Source organism: Danio aesculapii, chromosome 18 (genome assembly GCF_903798145.1).
Source record: "Danio aesculapii chromosome 18, fDanAes4.1, whole genome shotgun sequence".
Taxonomy (NCBI): Eukaryota; Metazoa; Chordata; class Actinopteri; order Cypriniformes; family Danionidae; genus Danio; species Danio aesculapii.
This window is the reverse complement of record NC_079452.1, coordinates 36274505-36300868: the sequence shown is the minus strand read 5'-3', so window position 1 is coordinate 36300868 and position 26364 is coordinate 36274505. Positions and strand designations below refer to the sequence as shown.

The 26364-nt window shown below is 35.3% G+C and overlaps 1 protein-coding gene across 1 annotated transcript in view; it reads right to left on the bottom strand.

Annotated features, from left to right (window-relative positions):
• Nucleotides 1–16833, bottom strand: part of LOC130245362 (voltage-dependent calcium channel subunit alpha-2/delta-1) — a 220288-nt gene extending 203455 nt beyond the window's left edge. The window contains 1 exon segment of the mRNA XM_056478029.1: nt 16452–16833. Within this exon segment, the coding sequence (XP_056334004.1) occupies nt 16452–16573 (122 nt within the window). The 5' untranslated portion in view covers nt 16574–16833.
• Nucleotides 16834–26364: the final 9531 nt, after the last annotated feature.

Genomic DNA, 26364 nt, shown 5'->3' with positions numbered 1-26364 from the left:
GTTTTTTTTTTGCATACCTTTATCATTGTTAAGAAAAAAAAGTAGTGACATGTTACAACATGGCCCATAGTGGGCACATTGTAACATCTGAGGGGCACATTATGTTAATATGACAGGTTAAAATACAAAAATAAAAGTCAAACTAAAGTATTTTCTCAATAAAATAAGATGTACTTTTTTATACTGATCTCAACGAACAGGTACACAGCTACTGTCAAAGAATAACATAAATCTAATGATAGCAGGGCACATTATAACACAGTGTTAAAAGTTTAACCATCTGCACAACTGAGATTCAAAGCAGGTTAGCATTTTCTTCTCTTTTAAAAGTACTGTTTTAAACAATGCTAACAACATTCCTAGCATCTCTTCATGAATTGTTAGCATGTTTGTCATTTTTTAAATGCTTTACTAACACATCAACACAGCATTATTGGCAGCATATTTCTAACATATGTTAACCTGTTGTTTTAACAGAATTGAAGTTGCTAGTATATGTTTTGAAATGTTAGCATTACTAATGTTTCATAAGGCACGTACAGCCTCGATAATGTAGATTTTTATTTAGTTTAACAACAAAACATAAGTAAAGAGCGCTATTCCGCCTAGCCTGCTTTACTGAGGTGAAATTGGTTTTATATTCACTTTAGTTCATTTATGAACAATGACAACCTGTGACCTGCTCCCTACATTCCCTGCTGAAAAAACAGCTAAAACAAGCCTAAGCTGGTGGGCTGGTCTTAGCTGGAAGTAGCTGGTTTTAGCTGGTCTCCCACCCTGACCAGGCTGGTTTTAGCTGTTTTTTTAAGTAGGGTTGTTTACAATGTTACTCTGCTTGCTAACATAACTGAAAACGAATGACATGATCTTGTGGGTCTCTGTCATTTTTAATGTGCGTTTTTTTAGAAGGTGTGGCTTTGAACGACAGGAGAGGGATTGTATTTGAAAGATACTATGCTAACCGGTTAGCATTTAGGCAGATCACCTACTGCACCTTTAACTCTGCAATATTGCTATCATGGTAATAGCACATTTAACCATACTAGCACATTCTACCATACATTTACAACAATGTCCACTTTCTTACACAGACTGATTATTTCACTTAGTTTTTTCAGTAGGCCTGTTTTTGTTTTGTTTTTTTTTCTCCAAATGACAACTGACATACGTTTACATCAAGGACCACAGTGCAAAAAATCTAATGACAAAAAGTCAAAGCAACCAAAATATTTGTGTTGGTTTAACTTATTTTAAACAAGTTTAGTTTAAATATATAAGTTATGCAAAGTTTACCTTGATATCGTTAGTCAGTTTGATGTAAGTTGAAATGACTAAATGTTCATTTGATCTGCCAAAAAAATATATATATATGAAGGCAGCAAGATTTTCTTCTACAGTGCACAATTTTTTATTTTTTATTTCTTATTATTGTTCTACTAAAGAAACATCACCTACACTCAAAAATAATTCATTGGATGAATTTAATTGAGGGCAAGATTTCCTTCCAATAAATTTGTTTAGCACTAGCGAAAAAAAAACGATTTACACATTTAAATGCAATTGAGTTGGTCCAACATAATTTTATCAAATAAAAGTTTAAAAACATTTGTATTTGTATTGAACTTAAACTCAAATGTCTAATAATATCATGATTGTCTATTATGTGTCGTACATTTTGAAGTCTCTAAGTTTTATTTGAAGTTGTCCTAAATGAACTAAAAGAGCCATTTTAAGCACTTTTCATGAGTTACATATACAGTTGATTGAGACTGATCTCAAAACTATTTTTAGGACAGTAATTGCTCACTGAGCAAAGCAACAAACTGCATTTTTGCTAATTAAGCTGCCAACACCCAAAACATCGGTGCTTCTACAAGGTGGTAATCTCAAAACACAAAGCTTTATATGAAAATCTTCTAAATCTTCGAGCTAAAGTGAAGATTAAACTCTAACAAGTCTTTCTATTAACTTTAAACACCTAAGATTACTTTTATTGTTAACATTTCCCTCTCTTAATTCAATCCCATGCAAAGCATGCATGGAACTACAAACCCCTTAACCAGGCAGTTGGATCAACGCAATTCCTTCATGTTGTCCCAACACAAAATGCTTAAATTTTTGAGATGTTGACAGTCATATGTGTCTCACGCTGCTATAAACACTATTAGGACACATATATGTCACAAAAAAGTGAAAATTGGTTATTTCGAGCAAATTTGTTTTTTCGGTTGAAACTAATTTTTGAAGCTGCGTCACGGAGATTAGATCCTTGCATGTAATCTAGCGTGAAGAGTGGATGTCTGTACTGGCGAGTACATCGAGACGTCTCTGAGTGTGCAGCAAACCATTTAGCGCCCTGCATCCCCTGCGTCTGTGTGTTGTTTTGCCTCTGTGAAAATCAGCGCGTGCCCAAATGGAAACTCCCATTTTTATGCAAACCCTTCCCACTTTCCCTCTCCCGACACTCCCACCAAAACAGAGATAGACTCACTTACTTTCCTGACTTTTTTCAAACTAGAGGTGTGAAAACACCCTGCTGAGACAGCGGGGTTTGGTGGCTCTTTAAGTACACTTAATGGTTTACAAATTTAGGTGGACTAAACAAATAAATTGGCCAAAGAAATTCCAGCTCATTTTAGTTTGAACAAGCAGCAGTAATCATATTTTTGAGTGTACATACAGTATAGAAAGTATAGTAACATCAAATTTTCAATTCTGGGTGAACAATGCCTTTAAACACTGCCTGGCTCTCGCTGACATATTCCACAGAAAAATATACAGTATATAAAAGCAGCTCATCATAAAATATTCAGTAGTAACATTCAGGGTCTTGGCATCGGTTTTACCAAAGAAGATACTGTGTCTTTTACCCTCCAAAAAACACATCCACAGTTTAAGTCCTGAACCCAAACTGTCAATACTAGTATAATAGAACCCCCCGGTGCTCCCTGTATTGGGGTCAAAACCGAATTTGAAAAGTGAAGTGAAAAAAGATAGATGGCCAGCAAAGAACTGTGAATTTAATATAGGCTCCTCCATTCTTCTCCTCTAGCGCTCGCTTTATTCTTCTGTCATAGGCTTTTCCCTCTGGGGCTGGAAACACCGAAGCACAGATGTAGACTGCAATGAGACAATCTGTTGGCTGAGGTGCTTTCTAATGAGCAGAGGTGGACAGATATGCTTCTACAGTACCAGCACTTTTTGGCTTTGACTCTCACAAGTCAGAATATCATGTTTGCAAGGCGATGCCTCCAGTGATAAAATCCCACATGTTCTTTAAAACACGCTGCAAATAGGGCATTACCGGTCTCGCTCACTCGTAATGACTTGCTCACAGGATGTTGCACATTATCCGCTGCTGTAGTAAACTTGCAACCACATGTGTTTATGAGGTAAAGTTGCTCCAAGATATCAGGTACCAATTCTAAATGTTTGCAGATTTTTGTGACACTAAATGTTAAGTTTGCCATTTATTGCATTATGAAAGTATTTGTAATTTTGTGTGTAATGCATTACACACCACAATTTATTGCAAACATGGTTAAAATGTGCACAAATCATCATAAATGTAATGGGGAGAAACTATAAAAAGGTTGTGTTTTAAATTCCCTCCAAATACTGTAAAATAGTGTGTATGGTGGAAAATCTACTTTGCAATTATACTGTGAAATAATAATGCATGTATATTTTTCTAAGTGATATTATACACTCACTGGCCACTTTATTAGGTACACCTGTCCAACTGTTCGTTAACACAAATTTATAATCAGCTAATCACATGGCAGCAACTCAATGCATTTAGGCATGTAGACATGGTCAAGACAATCTGCTGCAGTTCAAACCGAGAATGGGGAAGAAAGCGGATTTAAGTTACTCTAAACGTGGCATGGTTGTTGGAGGCAGATGGGCTGGCCTGAGGATTTCAAAAACTGCTGATCTATTGGGATTTTCATGCACATCCAACACTAGGTTTTACAAAGAATGGTCAGAAAAAGAGAAAACATCCAGTGAGTGGCAGTTCTGTGGACGCAAATGCCTTGTAATTGCCAGAGGTAAAAGGAGAATGGCCAGACTGGTTTGAGTTGATAGAAAGGCAACAAAAACTCAAATAACCACTCGCTACAACCGAGGTATGCAGAAGAGCATCTCTGAACGCACAACAAAACCAACCTTGAGGTGAATGGGGTACAGCAGCAAAAGACCACATGGGGTGCCATTCCTGTCAGCTAAGAACAGGAAACTGAGGCTACAATTCACACATGCTCACCAAAATTGGACAATAGAAAATTGGAAAAACATTGCCTGGTCTGATGAGTCTCCATTTCTGCTGCGACATTCGGATGGTAGACTTAAAATTTGGCATCAACAAAATGAAAGCATAGATCCATCAATGGTTCAGGCTGGTGGTGGTGGTGTAATGATGTGGGGGATATTTTTCTTGGCCCACTTTGAGCACATTAGCACCAATTGAGCGTTGTGTCAACGCCACAGCCTGAGTAATGTTGCTAACCCTGTCCATCCCTTTATGACCACAGTGTACCCATCTTCTGATGGCTACTTCCAGCAGGATAACACGCCGTGTCATAAAGCGTGAATCATCTCAGACTGGTTTCTTGAACATGACCATGAGTTCACTGTACTCAAATGGCCTCCACAGTCAGCAGATCTCAATCCAGTTGAGCACCTTTGGGATGTGGTAAAATGGGAGACTCACATAATGGATGTGCTTTAGCTAAATTGTCCGTATGTGTGTGAATGAGTATGTATGGGTGTTTCCCAGTGATGGATTGCATCTGGAAGGGCATCCGCTGCGTAAAACATGCTGGATAAGTTGGTGGTTCATTCAGCTGTGGCGACCCCTGATTAATAAAGGAACTAAGCCGAAAATGAATGAATGAATGAATACTGGCAACAACATCTGCCATTCTGCCATTTTTTTTATTATTATTATCAACTTTAATGCATTATACTCTTTACCTTTGTAGTAATATCATTGCAGTAGTTTATGACTACAGTATAATGGTGTATTACAAGGTTTTAATGATGCATTAAAAATTATTTTCTGATGCATTACATGCAAAAGCATTGTGTAAAGTATCAAACAACTATTTTCTGTATCTCTTTAATGTGCGTCCAACAGCATTACCTTGAATTAAAAGATCTACATCTACATTTCCAGCATAGTAGATAAGACAAATTATCTAGTCAAAGGAAATGGCCACAGTTCTTTAGATAATTTTTACTAAAAAGGTCATTTGTCAGTGATCATAATGAGTTTATTCCAGCGAATGTGTGCTTTCATTCAGTTCCATTTCCAAGGTCCATTCAGAGATTTCCCTGCGCTCCTCTATAATAAGCTATTTAATCCCTTTACAGGCTGAGGATTAGCGCTCATCTGACAGGGGAACAGAACTGTGACTCTAAGCTTTTTGCTTAAAAGAACTCATGTATAAGCTCTATTACACTATTCAGATGCTGCTAGAAACAATGCAAGATGCTGGGTCAGGTCCCCGCACTACAATTTATGTGTCACAGATGGAGGGAGGATACAACCAAACGCTAATGCACTAAACTTATAGAATATGATAAATTATTTGATTTATTTTTTTTTCTTTAAAATATCAAACAGTAGTACTAAACAAGACAAATGTTTAAGACAAGCTTTTCAAGCCTGCCAGAAAGGAATTTTGCATGTTTTTAGCATTTTATTTTTACACATAACATGTTAACGTCTATATGTTTTAGTAAGTTGTTAACATTTTTAATATGTTGCTAACATACTTCAATATGTTAAAGCATGTTCTAGCATATTGTCCATGTTACAACCAAGTATCATGTTGTAAAAGGTTGTTAGCATTTTTAACATGCTGATGGCTTTGCTAACATGTTACTAGCTAACATGTGATTTATTAAACGTTTTAAGCCTACCAGAAAATGTTTTAGCATGTTATTAGCGTGTTTTTTTACACTTTATCATATTTCAGCATGTTGCCAACATGTCTATATGTTTTAGTAAGTTGTAAACATCTTTCATGTTTCTAACCTTTTTTAGTTAAAACATGTTCTAGCATGTCTTGCATTTGTTTTTAAATGGTATTATGTTGTAAAATTTTGTTAGCATTTTTTACATGCTGATGACTTTGCTAACATGTCAATAGCTAATGTATAATTTATAATGATCTAAGCCTGTCAGAAAATATTTCAGCATGTTTTTTTTACACATTATCATATTTTTGCTAGCATGTCTATGTTTTAGCACGTTCTTAACATCATTAATATGTCGCTAACATGCTTTAAGAAGTTAAAACATGTTCTAGCATATTTTGCATTTGTTTTAATGGTACAAGCAAGTACCATGTTCTAAAAAAGTTGTTAACATTTTTAACATGCTGATATTTTGCTAACATTTTACAAGCTAACATGTAATTTATAACATTCTAAGCCTGCCAGGAAATATTTTAGCATGTTGTTAGCATGTTTTTTACACATTATTGTATTTCAGCATGTTGCTAAAATGTGTAGCATGTCTTGCATTTGCTTTTATTAGTACAACCAAGTATCATGTTGTTAAAGGTTGTTAGCATTTTTAACACATCATATTTTTGCTAGCATGTCTATATGTTTTAACAAGTTGTTAACATAGTTAATGTAGCTAACATGGTTTAACAAGTTAAAGGATGTTCTAGCATGTCCAGTACAAGCAAGTATCATGTAAAAGGTTGTTAGCATTTTTTAACATGCTGATGGTTTTGCTAACATGTTACTAGCTAACATGTAATTTATAACATTCTAAACCTGCCAGAAAATATGTTAGCATGTTTATTTCCACATTATCATAATGCAGCATGTTGCGAACAAGGCTATATGTTTTAGTAAGTTGTTAACATTTTTATGTGTTGCTAACATGCTTTAACAAGTTAAAACATTTTAGCATGTCTTGCATTTGTTTTTAATGATACAACCAAGTTTCATGCTGTATAAGGCTGTTAGCATTTTTTAACATGCTGATGGCTTTATTAACATGTTACTAACTAACGTGTAATTTATAAAGTTAAGCCCTCCAAAATATTTCAGCATTTTATCAGAATGTTTTTTACACATTATCACATTTCAGCATGTTGCTAAAATGTCTAGCATGTCTTGCATTTGTTTTTAATAGTACAACCAAGTATCATGTTGTAAAAGGATGTTAACATTTTTAACATGCTGATGGCTTTGCTAACATGTTACTAGGATTCTAAGCTTGCCAGAAAATATTTTAGCATGTTATAAGCATGTTTTTTTACACATTATCATATTTTTGCTAACATGTCTATATATGTTTTAGCAAGTTGTTAACATGTTTAATATGTTGCTAACATGGTTTCAGATGTTTTAGCATGTCTTGCATTTAATGTTTCAACAAAGAATATAACTATGTTATAAAAAAGTAGCATTTTAACATGTTTATAGCATTGCTAACAAGTTACTGGTTAATATGTAAATTATAATGTTTTTTACATATGCTAGCCAGTTTTAACACATTCCTAGCATTGGTTATGAACTGCTTAGTACTTAGTTTGTTAAACTGTTGTTAACACTTCAACAATACAATACTGCCAACATATTTATTACATATTTTAACATGTTGAATGTTTTAACTGTTGGTATAAGTTGGTAATATCTTTTGACATTTTAGCATTTATAGTGTTATACCAAGTGACTAAAGTGTCGCTAGCAGTTTTTTTGTGTGCGAGTGGAGCCATGTGGGACAGAGGCACAGGAATGATTATGGCATTGGTAACATAACCAGCTAACGTTTAAATTATAACGTTTTTAAAATATTGTATGCTAGCCAGTTTTCTCACATTCCTAGCATTTGTTATGAACTGCTAGCATGTTAAGTATGCTACATTGTTTTGTGTATATAACACATATTTTAACACTTCAACATTACACTACTGCTAACATATTGCTTACATATTTTAACATGCTGCTAGTGTTCTGACAGTGTTGGTACAAGTTGGTAATATCTTTTGAAACTTCTTTATTGGCGTTTACCAAGTGACTAATGTGTTGCTAACATGTTTCTAGCACATTTAAGACATTTTAACATGCTACTAGAAGAGTTCAGCTTTACCTAGCATGCATAAAAGCTAGCTACTGTTTTTTTAACAAATCGTTAACATATTTTAACACACTGCAACATTTATATGTTAAAAGCCCATTTTACCAGACTATCATGTTTATATCATGTTGCTATCATGTTTAGAACATTTTGCATATTTTAATATGATAATTTTTCTTTAATTTATCATATAAGACTTCATATTTCTTTTATAACCCATGTGTTTTTGTGTACTCAAACAAACTACCTATGCGGCACTATCTATACTGTCTCTCTACAGGTAAGCAGCGTTTTTGTGTGCGAGTGGAGCCGTGTGGGACAGAGGCACAGGCATCTCTGTGGGACAGGTGTCTCTGTGGGACTGAGGGACAGGTGTCTCTGGTTTCTGGAGGACACAGTCACAGTAATGGTCTGCGTCATCTCTCTGTGGGAATCCTCCCTCAGTTCCCTCTCCAAAGAGCCTGTTTCTAATACAACCAATCGAAGGACAACAGATGAGCAGCAGCTTTTGTCACTACAAATTGAGTGGTTCAGTTATTGAGTACTATTTACTTGATTTATACAGTAAGTGTATCTGAGGAAGAGTCAAAAGGATGGATCTTTTTTTTCTCTCTCTTTCTCTTCCAGAGAAATGGCCTCAATAACCATTGTATGTTGTAGAACATACAGTTTTTGGCTCAATGTATTTTTGTATAATACAATTAATGAAAAGCTGATGCTTATTTAATGAAAAGCTTATTTAAATTCAATAATAATAATAATAATAATAATAATAATAATAATAATAATATATGAGGAGTTCAGATGCAAAACCCTCTAAATCAATCAGACCTCTTTTTTGTAAATGAGCATTTTCTGTTAGGATCCTCTGATTTGGTTCAGAAGTTTCATTTCATATGTAATGATAAGGTTATTAGCTAGTAAAAAATAACTTTTTTTCAAAAATGTCACTTTAGACAATTCTACAAGGTAGATTTTCTTTTGCATCAAAACCAGCTAAATCCACTTGTGCTTTTTTTTCAAAAACCTCTAAATTCACTTATTGTAACAAGACAATTAGCAATTAGCTGAAAAATCACTTAAGATGCCATTAAAAATTATTTAACCAAACATAAAACACATTACACAAACCACCTGAAGATAAAAACACATAAATTTGTCATGCAAGTGGTTCATTCCGCAGTGTTAACCCCTGATAATCCAGGGACTAAGCAGAAGGAAGGGAAATGAATGTATGAAATCTGTCAAGTGCATTAATCAATAACATTAAAATTGACATTAATTAAATCTTAACAATCTGTTGTCATTTCTGATATTTGGGATTTAGATTTAATGGAAGTAGAGTAATTTAAACATTGTAAATATTGTATACCAAGCTTGTTACATTTAAATAATGTTTAAAAACGTTGTGAAACATCAATATCTGTGCATTGTCCATTAATATGAAAAGCTTATCAGAGATATAGGTAATATGAAGTTATATAAATAATGTATAGTTTTATACATTATATTTATCTTTTAAAAATAGCTGAAATTAGCAAATAAAATACAAGGTGGGCCTACTGGGCAAAAAGGGGATGTCTCTCTAACACTTTTAGAAGCTGTCATTCATTCATTCTCATCATATTTAAGGTATTGACCTCTTTTTTGTCTCTTGTTTATCCTCAGCATCTATGTGGAATAGAAGAATGGCATCTTAACTTCGTCTTTTGTGAAATGCAGTTTCCGTTTAATGTATAGTAAATCAGACTCATTTAAAGTAGTGTCGCTGCACAAAAAAAAACTTAATGAATGCATGCTACACTTCCAACTGTACATTGTGCTTTCTTTTTCTTATAATGCACATAGCTTTGAGGTAAGGGACATTTTCATTTGCCATTCAGTGACAGATAGACAGGCTCATGCAATTCATCAAACTCCATCTTTTAAAATCTCAATTGAAAGCGGAATAAAACAGTCTCCTCATAAAAGCTGCTGTTCAGCGTGCCGCTACATTGAAAACATATGATTCGATTCGCGCCTTTTGATTGGTTCTCAGGATATAGCGGCTTTTGCTGCTAAAGGCAAGTGGTGTTTAGAGACTTTTGCCAACAAACAGTTATTTCCGAATGCGCTGACGATGGGATTTGGATGATTTGAAGCAAATATATTTGTTGAACATGTACTATGTGCCTAAAGCATTCGCTCAATGTCATTAGCTCATTTTTGGCAGAAGTGGTGTTTAGCTGCTTGGCTATCTTCATATATAGCTATTTGACAAGCAATAAAATAAAATAAAAATATTATTTAATGTAATGCACTCTTCCAGAATTAGTATTATTACTTCAAAAAAGTACAGTACATAAGCTATTGGACTGTATTAATCTCAGTTACTACAAAAATACGATGCACATCTGTTTGCAACACTCAAAATAATAATAATAATTTTACTCAAATAAATGCACCACAGGTGACAATAATGCAAACTTTTGACTACCAACACATTTGTAATGCAACAGACAGTGTTGGGCAAGCTACTTGAAAAATGTAGTGAGCTAAGCTATTAGCTACACTACTTAAAATGTAGCTTAAGTACACTAAAAGCTACACCCTGGGAAATGTAGCAAGCTAAGCTAAAAGCTACTTCGCAAAAGTAGCTGAGCTACATTTAAGCTATTTTTGCAATTTTCATTTTTAAATCGAAGCAACTTAAATATCATTCATAGCTTAGTGATCACTAAAACCGTCAATGAATCTTATGAGGCAGAATTGTTCAGTTCAGTTATTTATTGTAAATAATTTTGTACCAAACAGAAACAAATTATAGTATACAACAACAAAAACAAAAAATCCAAAAAAACCAGGTGTTACACATTTAAAATACTATAGTAATGTATAGTAAAGGGAAATAATTGCGAATCAGTATTAAATTACACTAACTTACATATTGTATTATCATTAATAACTATCATGAAATATTAGTAATTACTGTAGTATACTTTAGCCTTTACTACAGTAAACTATATATATATATATATATATATATATATATATATATATATATATATATATATATATATATATATATATATATATCATGATTTCCGTAACATTCATTCGTCCTTGGCGGGTCGCCACACCAAAATTCATCCTGCCACGGCTACATTACAGCTTCTCATTCAAAACATTAGGTCGTTTTTTTGTTTTTTTTATAGCGGGTTATAAATCGCATCAAAAATGTACTAAAAGGCAAGTGAATTATGACATCGCAAACTTTCCTGAAATCATAGTAGTGCTGAGCATTCTTTGTTTAACACCTTAAGGTGACGTGCTGACTGACTGACTGACCAGCCTGATCTCACGAGAAAACGTAAGTATTTTACGTTTTGTCAGTTTAGTGGCTAATTCGTACGAGTTTAGTTGTACGAAATTGTACGATTTTAAAAAGGAGGAGTGGCACCTAACCCCACCCCTAAACCCAACCATCATTGGGGGATGAGCAAATCGTACTAAATTGTTTGAATTAGATCGTACGAATTCATACGAATTAGCCACTAAATCAAAAAGTTACGAATTGCCGTGAGATTGTGTTGGACTGACTGACTGACTGACTGACTGAGGTGCGTGATGCGTGAGGCCAGCAAACACAGTGTAGCTTTCAGTTATGATGAACAGTTTCCATAATTATATTTTATTTATAGTAAAAGGTCTGTGGTTCTGCATACAATGACTTTATCTTGCTGGAGTTTATAGCCATTCCACTTTACTTCAGGACGCATTAATGCCGCACTGTAGGTCTGTTGGAGACATTAACAAATACTCCTAGCAAATCTAATAAATGTTGGAGACACACTCGTTACATAAACGCGCTAAATCACACTTCACACTGCTCTCCCTCATTCATCTTTCCATCAAGCAAGTTTCTCGTGTCAGCCCAATGATTGATTTGCGATGTCACTGACCAGAGCGAGAGGTGGCAGTAACGCACCAGAAAGTTTGTTGTCAACCATCGTAAAAAGCAGGTAGAAGAAAAAATCGTCATGCTTGCCATCATATGGATTTACCTTCATCGGCTAGACATCAGCCTCACAGCTCCGTGAACGTTAGTGCTGTCACTTATTGATCTGTGATCTGTAAATGGATGATGTCTTGCCAGTCATGACAATAGTGTATCTTGACAACAAATGCCCGTGATATGGAGGCTTATTTGAGCGATTCCTCAGAGATCTGTGAGCACGAGCGATCAAAGGCAAAGTTTCCAGAGAGAGCGCATTCTTCAACAGGTGCGCAATAAAATCCTTCGTTTTGTACCCAGCCTTCTTTAAAATTCAGGATTCGCAAATATTGCCTTCTACTGCTACTTTCCAGATTCGTACATTTTTCCGTAAGCTGTGTCATGTTGCTTGTTAACTTTTCGACCTCTTTTTGTAATTGGGAAACACTGTCAGAAGAAAAGGTTAGCTTGTTCGCTCATAGTATCTTTCATGGTGGAGATTGTGGCATCCATTTCTTTCTTTATAGCCATTAATACTGCTCTGATGGAGATCAAGAACTGGTCCATTTTTTTGACGATAGCCTAGACTATTTCTGACTTTAATAGTAAGAAGTTTGATTGTAGCAAAGCAATCCCTTCTAGCACTGCATTGTTAGCCTCTGTGCTAATCTCATCACTGCGATGCTCTTGTATGTCCCTCGAAGTTTGAGTCATCTGCTCTGTGTTTTGTTTTAGATTAGATTAGATTCAACTTTATTGTCATTACACATGTACAAGTACAAGGCAACGAAATGCAGTTTAGGTCTAACCAGCAGTGCAATAGCAGCAAGTGCAGGATATAGGTATAAGTTATAAAGTGCAGTTATAGAAAAACTATGGTGATATTTACAGATGGATGTACTATCAACATTATATACAGGTTGTATTAGCTATGAACAGCGATTTACAATAAATGAATATATGTACAGGATGCTATTAATAATCAGAAGTGTGCAGATAGATAAACATAATTACAAATGTCCATGTGCAGTGGGTATGTCCAGTTCAAATAAGTGAATCAGTGCAATGTAATGCAATGAATATGTGCAAACTTTAAATGTGCAAATGTTAAATAGTGCAGTGATTGTTTATGCTTGTTTGGCATTTTAGTGGAATATATTAAACACAGTGGTGTGACAAAGTATTAATTAGTTTAGCTCGCTTATACAGTATCTTGGAAATTGTGGAGCTGTTTATACATGCATCTTGCACTCGCATGGCATCACCCGGAAGTGCTCCTTTTCAATATTACTTGATCCAAAGTACAAAAGTAGCGGATTATTAATTTAGTTAAGTACTAAAAGTAAAAGTATGAATATTTATATTCTAACAAAATGCATTTACCAAAATGTGTCAAATATACTCTAATAATCACACTGATGACCATTTAAGATAAGTCAAGTGAAAATATGTGAAACCACATTTACACACTGAACCCCACTCAGATTAAAATTAGTGAATCATTTACTGAAGACTCACTTTAAACAAATCATTTGAATCAGTGTTTCATTTGGAGAGTCACTCTGAACAAATCATATAAATCAGTAAATTGTTTACTTGAAAAAAAAAACTCACTTTAAATGGATCATTTGAGTAAGTCAATCAACTTAAGACTCACTCTGAACAGATCATTTGAATCAGTCGGTTGTTGGCTCATGTGCAGATGTCAGTCTAATTGACAAATGAAATGTTCACTGTAATTTTTGAACTGACAAATTTCAGCAAGTTCACAAATTAAACACCACTATCTCGTCTCTGAGCAGGTGACAGTGTCTCCCCTTCAAAATAACTTTTAGGAAATCAAGTGCAATGTTTTGTTTTGAAATGTAATGAAGTAAAAGTAAAAGTTTCCTAAAATTAAAACTAATTAATTAATTTTCCTTCGACTTAGTCCCTTATTCATCAGGGGTTGCCACAGAAGAATGAACCTCATACACTACGGCCAATTTAGATTATTCAATTCACCTATAGCGCATGTCTTTGGACTGTGGGGGAAACTGGAGCACCCGGAAGAAACCCACGCCAACACGGAAAGAACATGCAGACTCCACACAGAAATACCATCTGGCCCAGCCAGGACACGAACCAGCGACCTTATTACTGTGAAGCGACAGCGCAAACCACTAAGCCACCATGCCACCACTAAAATGAAAATACTCAGATAAAGTACAGATACATAAAATATGTACTTAATGAAGTAAAATTACTTTACTGTCCACCAGTGATTTCGTATCTTTCACAACCAGTAAAGGTGGTTACTTAATGCTTACATTTTAAAGGCACTATTAATGTAAATTCTCATAAAATCTACCAGAAGAACCCATTTAACAAAAGCACTTAGGCGCAACAATTGCACCCTGTTTTTATGGCCATTACAAGTGTATATTGATCTACGTCAGCTTAGGCCACCCAAGAGGTTTGGTTTTCTGAATGCATATTCTAGTGCAGAAAAACAGGTGGTCAAATCAAAAGGTCCAGCTTTTTACATCATCTTTGTGAATCGTTATCTTAATGCATTACATTAACGCTCTTCACATCAGGCATTAAAACCCAATGTGAGGCCACAGTAATAATGTAAAAATACACTAATGCTGTCTATTATTGCATTCAGAAATGATAGAGTGTCGATTATATAAAAGCATAGAGAACGAAGTAGAATGTAAAGACTATAACAGTAAAGAAAAAAAAAACAGCCTTTTCACTTGTTCTGCTGTTACAAACACCAGTAGAAACCGTCACAGTAGTGGACAATAAGGCCAGATCATTTATTCATTAATTCACTATCCTTTGGCTTAGTCTTCATTTCAGAGGTCAGCACAGCGGAATGAATCGCTAACTATTCCGGCATGTGTTTTACGCAGCGGATGCTCTTACAGCTGCAACCCAGTACTGGAAAACACCAAAACACACTCATTCACACACACTCATACACTATGGGTTTCGGTTTAGTCTCTTTATTAATCTGGGGTCGCCACAGCGGAATGAATCGCCAACTTATCCAGCATATTTTATGCAGTGGATGCCCTTCCAGCTGGGAAACATCCATACACACTCATTCACACACATACACTACAGACAATTTAGCTTACCCAATTCCCCTATACCACATGTCTTTGGACTTGTGGGGGAAACTAGAGCACCCAGAGGAAACCCACACCAATACGGGGAGCACATGCACCCCAGTGTGTTTATCAGAGAATAAATATAAAATGTATAAACTGAATTTAATTTGATGCTAAGAAAATCAAATTATTAGGTATTTAATGAGAAAATGGAAGCAATACAAAGAACTTAAAACATGCTGGTGACATGCTAAAATGTCTAAAGTGACTGTTTCAAGGCAACACCAAGATCTGCATATTTTGTCAAGGAACTAATAAAATGTCTTGAATGCAATTCGGTGATTAAGAAAACTATAATCGAATAAAATAATTACATACATGATTTGAATTATTTTAATTTTTCAGTCAGTTGAATCAGTTCTTATTCTTTTATGAATCACAGAATCAACTCGTGGTTCAGTCACAACTTTTCAGATCAATGTACACAACACATTTTATCGACTATTTTGAGGGATGCAAACCAAAACATTAGTCCCAACGTATTTAAAGTGTTACATTTTAATTTCTATAGCTTCCAAGAATCCAAAAGAGCCACACTTTGATAAATAATGTCACGATAGCTGTTTTAACAGTAAGTTATAATTGAATCGCCTCTTTTTACAGTTTTGAAATAGTTTTATAACAAGCAGTTAATGTTTATGGGCCAATGACATGACCGCATTGAAATGGTCTATATTCCTGTTATTTTGGTTGGATTTTGACAGCTGTCATATGAAGGGGGAAAAACTATTCAGCAGAATAAAGTCAGCTTTTGTGCAACATGAGGGTGTGTGAATAAAGACAGAATCAAGTTAACATGTCCTCGAAACAGGCTTTTTCATTAAACAAATCAATAACGGTATAGGCTATGTAGACTATGACTCCTCCCTTTTAATCACTCAGCATAATTCATAATATTGATTGTGGATGCGTCTGCTTGACTATTAAACAACCGTAACCTTAACATAACATCCAGAATCCTATATAAGTCAGTACATTTTAGCTTTTGTTGGGTTATAATAGTGACCACAAGGCTAACATTGGAAACAATACACAAACTCCGTGAAATATGCAAGCAAAACCACGTAAATAAATAGTTTGTGTTTTGTGCATCCAGACACACTCACTAAAACTTACAAACACGCATGTTGAAAGAGACATAAAGATGCTGAATGACAGAAAAAAACTGTTTAATCACCAGTTGACGCGAAAACAACATCAAAGTACTTACATGAGCGGACTGGGAAACTGCGATGGGCACGAGAGATGAACAGATGCGAAGATGAACATCATCATCACGGAGATTCTAGACGGTTTCATGATCAGATCTGTGGGTCTCGAGCACACCATCATCTGTCAAATCCACACCAGTTACTTTTCTCCACAGATATAAGGCGTCGCTCTGTCCTGCTTGATAATCTTATTATTTCCCGTCATCAGGTTGGAGACGGACGGGATTGGATTGGTGATGAGTGTCCGGTTGGATCTGTCTACACGCAGCGCTTCATGTTACATGGTAAAAGCGCGTGTGTCTCTTCGGTGTTCCTGCGCGCGCTCCGATCAAACTACTGACCCCATATAGAGGGGAGGGAGAGATCAATAGCCCCGAATCAGCGTCATTCTGCCCCCACCCCTCTCTCTCTCTTGCCCTCTTATTGCGATAGCCTGCTTTCTTTCATCGGATCTTCATACAATGCAACCCTCTCCAGTCCCTCTCTCTCCTCCTTCTGCTTCTCCTCAACAGATACCAAGTAACACCCTCCCGAAATCAATTAAGAAGCCTCACTAGAATGCCGCGACCGACCCTCTTAAAAGCATGGATTCGGCATGTTAGCTTATATCAAGAAATTAACAATTTATTGGAAGAATTGCATAGTTAGGCTAGTCAAAAGAGCTATTCATATAATCTTTTTTAAATTATTAACAAAATATTATAAATACATTAAGTATTTTATTGATTCTACCAGACTGTTTGATCCAAAATATTAATTAGGAAAAATTTGAATTTAAACAACAACGTTAATAAAATATCATAAAAATATTAAATAATTAATTATAACAAGTATTATTATTGTTGTTGATGTTTGTAGTATTAGTATTATTCTTTAATTTAAAATTTGTACTCACAAACACCAACAATGAAGATGATAATAGCAATAATAATTATTATTATTAATTGTTGGTGTTTGTACACAAAGTTTATTTAATTTATGTTTAATAATAATAAAGTAAAATAAAGATAAATAATTATTATTACAGTTTAGAAATACATTATTATTATTAGGGACCGAGCACCGAACGGTGCAAGGCCCTATTGGAATTGCTCCGTTTATTATTATTATTATTATTATTATTATTATTATTATTATTATTATTATTATTATTATTCTTATTATTCTTCTCCCGAATGAATCGCGATTTTGAGGGTCTAAACATGCCCAAAAACTCACGAAAATTTGCACACGCCCCAGAAGTGGCGAAAATTTACGTTTGTTATAGGCTTCGGAAGTGGGCGTGGCAAAATGACTCGACAGCGCCACCTAGAAAATTGATACGGACAAGCCCCCGAGCCACGAATCACGCACATGCACGAAAATTAGCACACACCTCAAACATGCCAAAACCTACAATAAAGTCTCAAGGAGCGATATCTCAAAACCAACAGGAAGTCGGATATTTATGGCTTCCTGCGGCGAAAAAGTGGCGTTTTTGCCATTTCCAGGCGTTGTACTTTAACGAACTCCTCCTAGGGATTTCATCCGATCGACACCAAAATTGGGTTATGTCATCTAAAGACCTTGGCGATGTTAAATTGCGAAGCTTTAGAGTTTTCGTCGATGGGCGTGTCCGTGGCGGCCTCGTAAATTTTGACGACTCGCCACGAAACATCAAGTTGTTATAACTCAGGCATGCATTATCCGATCTGCCTCAAAATTCACACGCTTGATAACCGTCGTGACCTGAACACGTTTACATGCCAATATCCCGATACAGTTATAGCGCCACCTGCTGGCTACAGGAAATGACATGATTTACAGCGAAACAAACTCCTCCCATAAATTTCATGATATCAGCACCAAATTTGAGTGGTGTCATCTGAAAGCAGTATCGATGATATATTGTAAAGGTCTAGAGTTTTCGTCGATGGGCGTGTCCGTGGCGGACTCGCAAACTTTGATGATTCGCCACCAAACATCAAGTTGTTATAACTCAGGCATGCATGATCCCATCTGCCTCAAAACTCACACATTTGATAAGTGTCCTGACCTAAACATGTTTACATGCCAATAACTCGATAAAGTTATAGCGCCACCTGCTGGCAAACTTAAAATTGCCTATAACTCAGGCATGCATGATCCGATCTGCCTCAAAGTTCACACATTTGATAAGAGTCATGACCTGAACATGTTTATGAGCCAATATCCTGATACAGTTATAGCGCCACCTGGTGGCAACAGTAAAATTGCCTGTAACTCAGCCAAACAATGTCCGATCTGCCTGAAAATTCACATGGTTGATTAAAATCCTCTCCTGAACACATCTACATGAAAATATCGAGTCACAGTCATAGCGCCACCTGCTGACGGGAGCAAGTTTGGCATAAATCCTTGATTTTCTCAGGTTTTTTATATATATTGGCATAAATTATTATTGTTCGTGGTTCTCTGTCATCCTACGGCCACCGGGCGGCGGTGAGCCCGGGTGCGAGGTCCCTATCATCGCTGCTTGCAGCTTTAATTATTATTATTATTATACAAACATATGATTATGTATTATGTAATGTTATTATGATCTTAATTGTTGGTGTTTGTATACAAAGTTTATTTATGTTAAATAATAATAATAATAATAATAACAATAAAGAAAAATAATTATTATCACTGTTTAGAAATGCATTATTATTATTATTATTATTATTATTATATTTATACAAACATATTATTATGTCTTATGTAATATTATTATGATCCTAATTGTTGGTGTTTGTATACAAATTTAGTTAAAGTTATGTTAAGTAATTAGATTAATAGTAATAATAATAATAATAATAATAATTATTATTATTATTATTATTAGTAGTAGTAGTAGTAGTAGTAGTAGTAATATTCTAAAGATAAAACAAGTATAATTACTATTCAGAAATGCATTACTATTATTATTATTATTATTAATAATTTGATTATTATATTTAGATAACATTATTATGTTTTATGTAATATTATTATGATCCTAACTGTTGGTGTTTGCATACATTTTTTAAATTTATGTTAAATAATTATAATTATAAAGATAACACAATTATTATTTCTGTTTAGAAATACATTATTATTCTTATTATTAATATATTTATACAAACATTATGTATTATATAATATTATTATGATCTTAATTGTTAGTGTGTGTATACATTCTTACATTTATGTTAAATAATAATAATAATAATAATAATAATAATAAAGATAAAACAATTATTATTATTAAACATAACAAAACATCTACTTGCAAACACAACACCAAGCAACGTTCACAGACAGTGAGCTATTCTGTCGAATTATCCTCCATACAAATGCACTGCATTATAATGCTTTTGTTTGTAACTGATCAATATCTTCTCTAAAAGGCGGCACTCCGCAGCTGTTTTCCCCCCAATGCATCCGTACATTATTCATTTAGTGCATCACTCAAAGATACATCTCATTCATAAACACCCAGCCCTATAACTCGCACAGCACAGCACATATTTTTATAATATTCCAACTCAGGTCAGATATAAATTGTATCCAAATAGCTATGATGCTCGTTTAAATTATAGCCACTCTTTTTTTTCTCCATGCCAATGATATAAAGTTAATAAGCGAGCTGGGATGTGAGGCAGGTCGGGGCGGCGAGTTACCCAGGGATTTCGGCTTTCACTCGTTGCCAAGCAACCGCACTCTCCGCGGCAACGACGAGTGTCAAAGCGAGGCGCGTGCAACAGGGCGCGAGACTGCGAGAGCGCGCGAGCTCCATAATAGCAAAGGCCTTGTGCTTTTGTTCCCCTGGTCTGTATGCAGGTCCATTAGCGCACATCCATCGCATCGAACCGCGGATCCAATAGGACCTGGAGGAGTTTCTTTCTTTATTTATTTTTTTCAGATATATCACTGAAGCACCGCCTAGAGAAGAGAGATACAGCGTGACCCTGTGGTAAAACTACATAACAAACCAGGATAAAAGCTCTGTGATAAATGAAAAGATGCCGTCCCATCATCAAAAACACACTTTCTCATTAAAATTCCCAATAGGTCCTAAATAGACAGCGCTGTGGTGACCTCTTTCCTCTTTGCTGATGATTAAAGCATGCAGCGCGTGTGCACTTTGCTTGCAGCCGGTTTAATGTGTTCACCCAACTCTTTTCAGACAGGGAATGTGTTTATGGGGTCGGGTTTGCACACAAGAGGCTGCTGCTGCTGTCAGTGAAGTGTGCCAGACATCCGTGTGCATTAAAAGCATTTCCGAGGAACTTCCAGGTGCATTTGTGGGTGAAAGTGTTTGTGTCGGAGAAGTGTTGGAGTGTTTGTGAGCGCGCCTGTGGCTTGACCCTGAGCCGCGCAGTAAAGCTAATGACCGAGCTCGTTAAATGTCGACGGGAGAGTCTCGATGCAAGTCTGGAACAGGAGTTTCAAACCGGGGGGCCTGTGAGGGAGTGCTGTAAGACCTACAGTACAGTGTAGGTGGAAAAGTTTTGTAGACAACCATTGGAAAGAAAGAAAGAAAGAAAGAAAGAAAGCAGTATATAATAAAAAAAAGACTAACCAACTACACTTAAAATATTTTGCTTCTTGTTCAAGCTACTTAATTAAAATGAGCTGAAACAACACATTTTCCCGGGACAGCTTAATTGTTTTACAGTATTTAATAATAATTAGTTTACATTTGATAACTTAGGGTGCACTCACACTATGCTATTCGAACCGTGCACAGGCGCGTTCCCGGATCGTTTGACAAGTGCTCCGAATCAGGCCCAAGCACAGATCAGTTGGCCGGCCCTGGCCCAGTTGGAAAAGAGTGTGCCAGAGCGCACGGTTTGGTTGAGCTTTGGCACGGTAAGCTTGTAGTTTGAGTGGAAAGCACACCGGAGCTCGAAGCTGAAGAAGCGACGTCACCTTTAAGGGACTTTCATAAGGATTTATTACTCATTCTTACTTTTCAATGAACACGAACTGTCATAGTTTATTAAAGATGCAAACCCCTCGCTGCACAACAGCAAAACCTCCTAATACGTGCTGCACGAGGAATTTTATGATAATTTAATGTTATATATTTATAAGGTGTTATATTATAATTATAAAATTGTTTAAAAAAATTATATTTAAATAAAATCTAAAAATATTACATTGAGTTTAATTATATTTTATTTTTACTAATAATAATTAAATTAATATGTAACAATATTAAGTTTAAAAACGCATTGATTAAATAAAATCCTGTTTAAACTAACTGAAATGCAAGCATTATTCATTATTCAAATAAGCATTATTCATTCATTCATTTTTGGCTTAGTCCCTTTATTATTCAGGGTTGCCACAGCAGAATGAACCACCGATTTTATCCAGCATACATTTTACCCTGCGGATGCCCTTCCAACTGCAACCCATCACTGTGAAACACCCATGCAAATATAAAAAATATAAATCTAAAAGAACATGTAAAAATGCAATATGATGATAAATATTGCACATTTACATTTTAATATACATGACAACATAGTCTGTTGGCTTTTAAAATTTAGGCTAATGATCTCAAAATATCATAATATTTTAATATAATGTCTTCTAAATGATTATCCAGGAGAGGTTTAATGAGGCTGAAGCTATATTTTGTGTTGAATGTATTTATTTACTTATTCATTCCAGGCTAGTTTCGGTAACTCCATAAGGCGTTGATTAAGGCCTGAAACAAACACAGCATTGCCTCATGGGACAGTTTTGAGAAGCTAATTAACTTCAGATTTCAGACGTTTGTCAAAGCAGTGACGGATATCGAGCCTCAAAATCGTTTGCTCGATTTTGAAGGAAAGCACTCTCATTTGCACAGTATTACAGGCTGATTAGACACATCGAAAACAAGAATTTATCATGGTCTGCTGAACTGAGGATGATGAGTATCACACACTCGCCAGCACATCCCGCTATCCGAGCTCCATCGCTCCCCTGGGCACTGCTACCCCTGTACCAGCATCTCCATGGCAACATGCCCTGCCTCCCATCATCCAGAGAGAGAAGAGATGGTTGAGAACACTCCTCTCAGACTCTGTTTCCAGTCTGTAGTTCTTGTTACTCCTGCTTTCAAACAAACCTGAGGCTACACCGGTGTGTGTGATAATTTTAGTGAGTGCGGGCAGGACTTCTCATCACCTTTGTGCTCTTAAAAGTAGTCAGTCACGAACTGAGAAATACATTTTAAATTGACATTTTTTGTCATATCGTCATCTTAGAATTTTAAGTTCTATCTGATATTTTTGTTAAATTTGAGTTACAGTTGAAGTCAGAATTATTAGCCCCCCCTGAATTATTAACCCCCCTGTTTATTTTTTCCCCAATTTCTGTTTAATGGAGAAAATATTTTCTCAACACATTTCCAAACATAATAGTTTTAATAACTGATTTATTTTATCTTTGCCATGATGACAGTACATAATATTTGACTAGATATTTTTCAAGACACGTCTATACAGCTTAAAGTGACATTTAAAGGCTTAACTAGGTTAATTAGATTAACTAGGCAGGTTAGGGTAATTAGGCAAGGTATTGTATTACGATGGTTTGTTCTGTAGATTATCGAGAAAAAAAAATTCGCTTAAAGGGGCTAATGATTTTGACCTTAAAATTGATTTTAAAAAATTAAAAGCTGCCTTTATTCTAGCCGAAATAAAGCAAATAAGACTTTCTCCAGAAGAAAAAATATTATCAGACATACTGTGAAAATTTCCTTACTCTGTTAAACACCACTTGGGAAATATTTAAAAAAGAAAAAGAAAATTCAAAAGGGGGCTGACTTCAACTGTATTCACATATTCTCATTAGGTGACAACTTATTTACATTATGGGATTTTTTTTAACAAGTTGTTACCATTTTAAGACTTTTTATAAAAAAAAACAAATGAACAAACAAACTAACTCTAGTTTGGCTCTTCAAACAGCATTTCAATTGCACGCACGAGGAACAATCAAGATCAGCTTTCTTTGTCACCCCATCAGACTCCTCCGTTTAGGAAAGACCAGAAAGAAACACAAAATCAGAATCGACAAAATAATGCCGCACCACACAAAATTGAGAATAAACCTGAAACTGAACAGATGTGTGTAAATGTGATAATTTAGAAGCATTTTTGATATTGAGATGAAATGTTAAAGGGCACCTATGGTGAAAAATCTACTTTTCGATCTGTTTGGACAGACATATGTGTAGGTATAGTGTATAGACCGTCATATTGGGTGATATAAACGGACCCAGTCCTTTTCTTTTCAATTTAACAACATAAAAATGGTGGACCAATTGGAGCGGTCTTGAGACCGACCACAACTTGACGTAGGAGTGCGGTCCCCCCAAAACAAGACCTGTGTACTTTTAATTGCGTCTTCCTTAAACTTCAGCAGTTTGCATTTCCCGCAGTCACAGAAGCTCCCTGTCATCTCAACTAAGTGCAGCTGGAAAGTGCGAGCGCGTTGCCTCACGTGCGCGTCCCTCCATCAGAAATAACAAACTTGCCTTATTTATAGCCTCAGGCAAAGTTAATCCAGTGTGTGTGGTTATTAGTCTCGGTGTACAAACTCGGAACTTTAAACTAGCACACAGTTGGTATAACTTTGTTTTGTTGCCGCAGTTTTGTTCCATGCAGAAACACGGTGTTGAGAAGCCTTTCTGATTAATTAACCATGGTTAATAGTGAAACCGGTTAAACATTACATCCCTATGATGCATGCATCATTACATAGCGGCTGTTAGGCATTAGAAATATTGATTCCTCAACAGTAGTCTCGGCTTGGTCTGTGTCCGAGGCTCACTCATGTTGCTTCTCTCTGTCTGCTGCCATACACAAGGCGGGGGAGCTCTTGGCTCTGCCCCCTTGTTAAGTTGGGCAGGAAGTCGAAACTAATTTTCATGTGAAACAACACACCCCTAAGGCAAGGCAAGGCAAGGCAAGGCAAGTTTATTTATATAGCACATTTCATACACAGTGGCAATTCAAAGTGCTTTACACCCCTAATACAACAACCTGTGTACATGCCCCCAAAATGACACTTTTTAACACATTATTATAAAACAATCTGAATTGTGTTTTGAACTGAACCTAAACTGGCACACTCAGAAGAACCATAATATTAATATTAAATCTTAAAAAGGGGTAAAGTATGTGCCCTTTAAATAAAAAAAAAAATACATTCATTTTCTTTTCTACTTAGTTCCTTTATTAATCTGGGGTCGCCACATCGGAATGAACCGCTAACTTATCCAGCATATGTTTTATGCAGCGGATGCCCTTCCAGCTCCAACCCAGTACTGGACAACATCTATACTCACTCATTCACAAACATACACTACGGACAATTCAGCCTACCCAATTCACCTATACTGCATGTCTTGGACTTGTGGGGGAAACCGGAGCACCCGGAGGAATCCCACGCGAACACGGAGAGAACATGCAAACTCCACACAGAAATGCCAACTGACCCAGCCGAGGATCGAATCAGCGTCACTGCGCCATCGTGCAGCAAAAAAATTGTTCAGTTTTCAGCGTTTATTAAACTCATTTGCTCAATGTCTGTTTTCTTTTAAAGTCTTTAAATTTGATATTAACCCTTGAAGGGCAAATGCTTAATTTAATACATGGGACATATAATTTTAAGAAATAATATATAGATAAATAAGTGTGTAAAATAACAAAATTTACAGGCAATTTATAACAAGGTACTTGTACCCTAATATACAACACCAATAGACGATATTGCACTTTAAATTATGAATTTTTTTTATAAAACTCAACTCAAGGTTAAATGGTCTTATAATGCAATTCGTGGGTTTTCGTAAAAAAGCTAATTTACAGGTATTATTAGTGTATGTTGCTTTTTTAAAAAGAAAAACTCACTTAATTTTGATCTATATGAAAACAAAACAATATATTTACATGTCCAGAAAACAAATTCTTGATTTAAGAGTTGTTTGATATTTGGACTAGAAACAAAGCTAAGTATATATATATATATATTTTTTTTTTTTTTTTTTTTTTTTTTTTTTTTGTGAAGTTTATCACTGTCAAAACCTTATTTTTGCACCTTTTGTCATCTTTATTTTTTAAGAGTATAAGAAGTCATTATACTATAAATAGCCTAAACCTGGTTTGGAACTCAAAACAGATTTAGTCTCTTGGTTTTAGTCTAAAAACAGCTTATATTGAAGCCAGTCTGCCAAAATGACTATAGTGTGTCTAAACTACACATCCACAGTAACAGAAGATTGTCAATGCCTATTTCTACGTCACATGCACGTTTAGCTCTGCCCTCCAATTCACTCATAATGTTGTCAATAATGTGAGAGGCCAATGCAAGACCACAACAACATGTTGCTCAGGGCCATGTAGCGGGGAAAAATGATCTTAGTGTTACCTTATTTAACACCCCAATAATAGAAAAGTGTGGATGAACATTTTTTCAACTAAGTTCCTGATTGTCTTGGTCAAGACCTTAGTCTTTTGTTCACTTCATTTTAGCAAGGATTTTTTATTATTATTATTATACATTTGTTTATTAACATTAGTAACGGGATACATAAAACATTAATTTATACTAATATTGTGTGACCTGAATAAAAATTATACACATTCATTGTACATCTAGTTACACAAATGTTACAAAGGATATATAAAAAAAAATCAATACATAAATAAAAAAAAAATAAAATAAAAAAAAAAAAAAATTAAACAAAAATAAAAAATAAATATCTCAAACCATAAGTAGCCTAAATTTCTACTAGTGTAACATAGACGTACCAAAAGGGATCTGTTAATTTAAAACTAATGCTTATAAAGATATAAGGATAAATAATTATGAATTTACAAATGGCAGTAAATGGCCAAACTATACTTGCTAATGTTTATGATAATA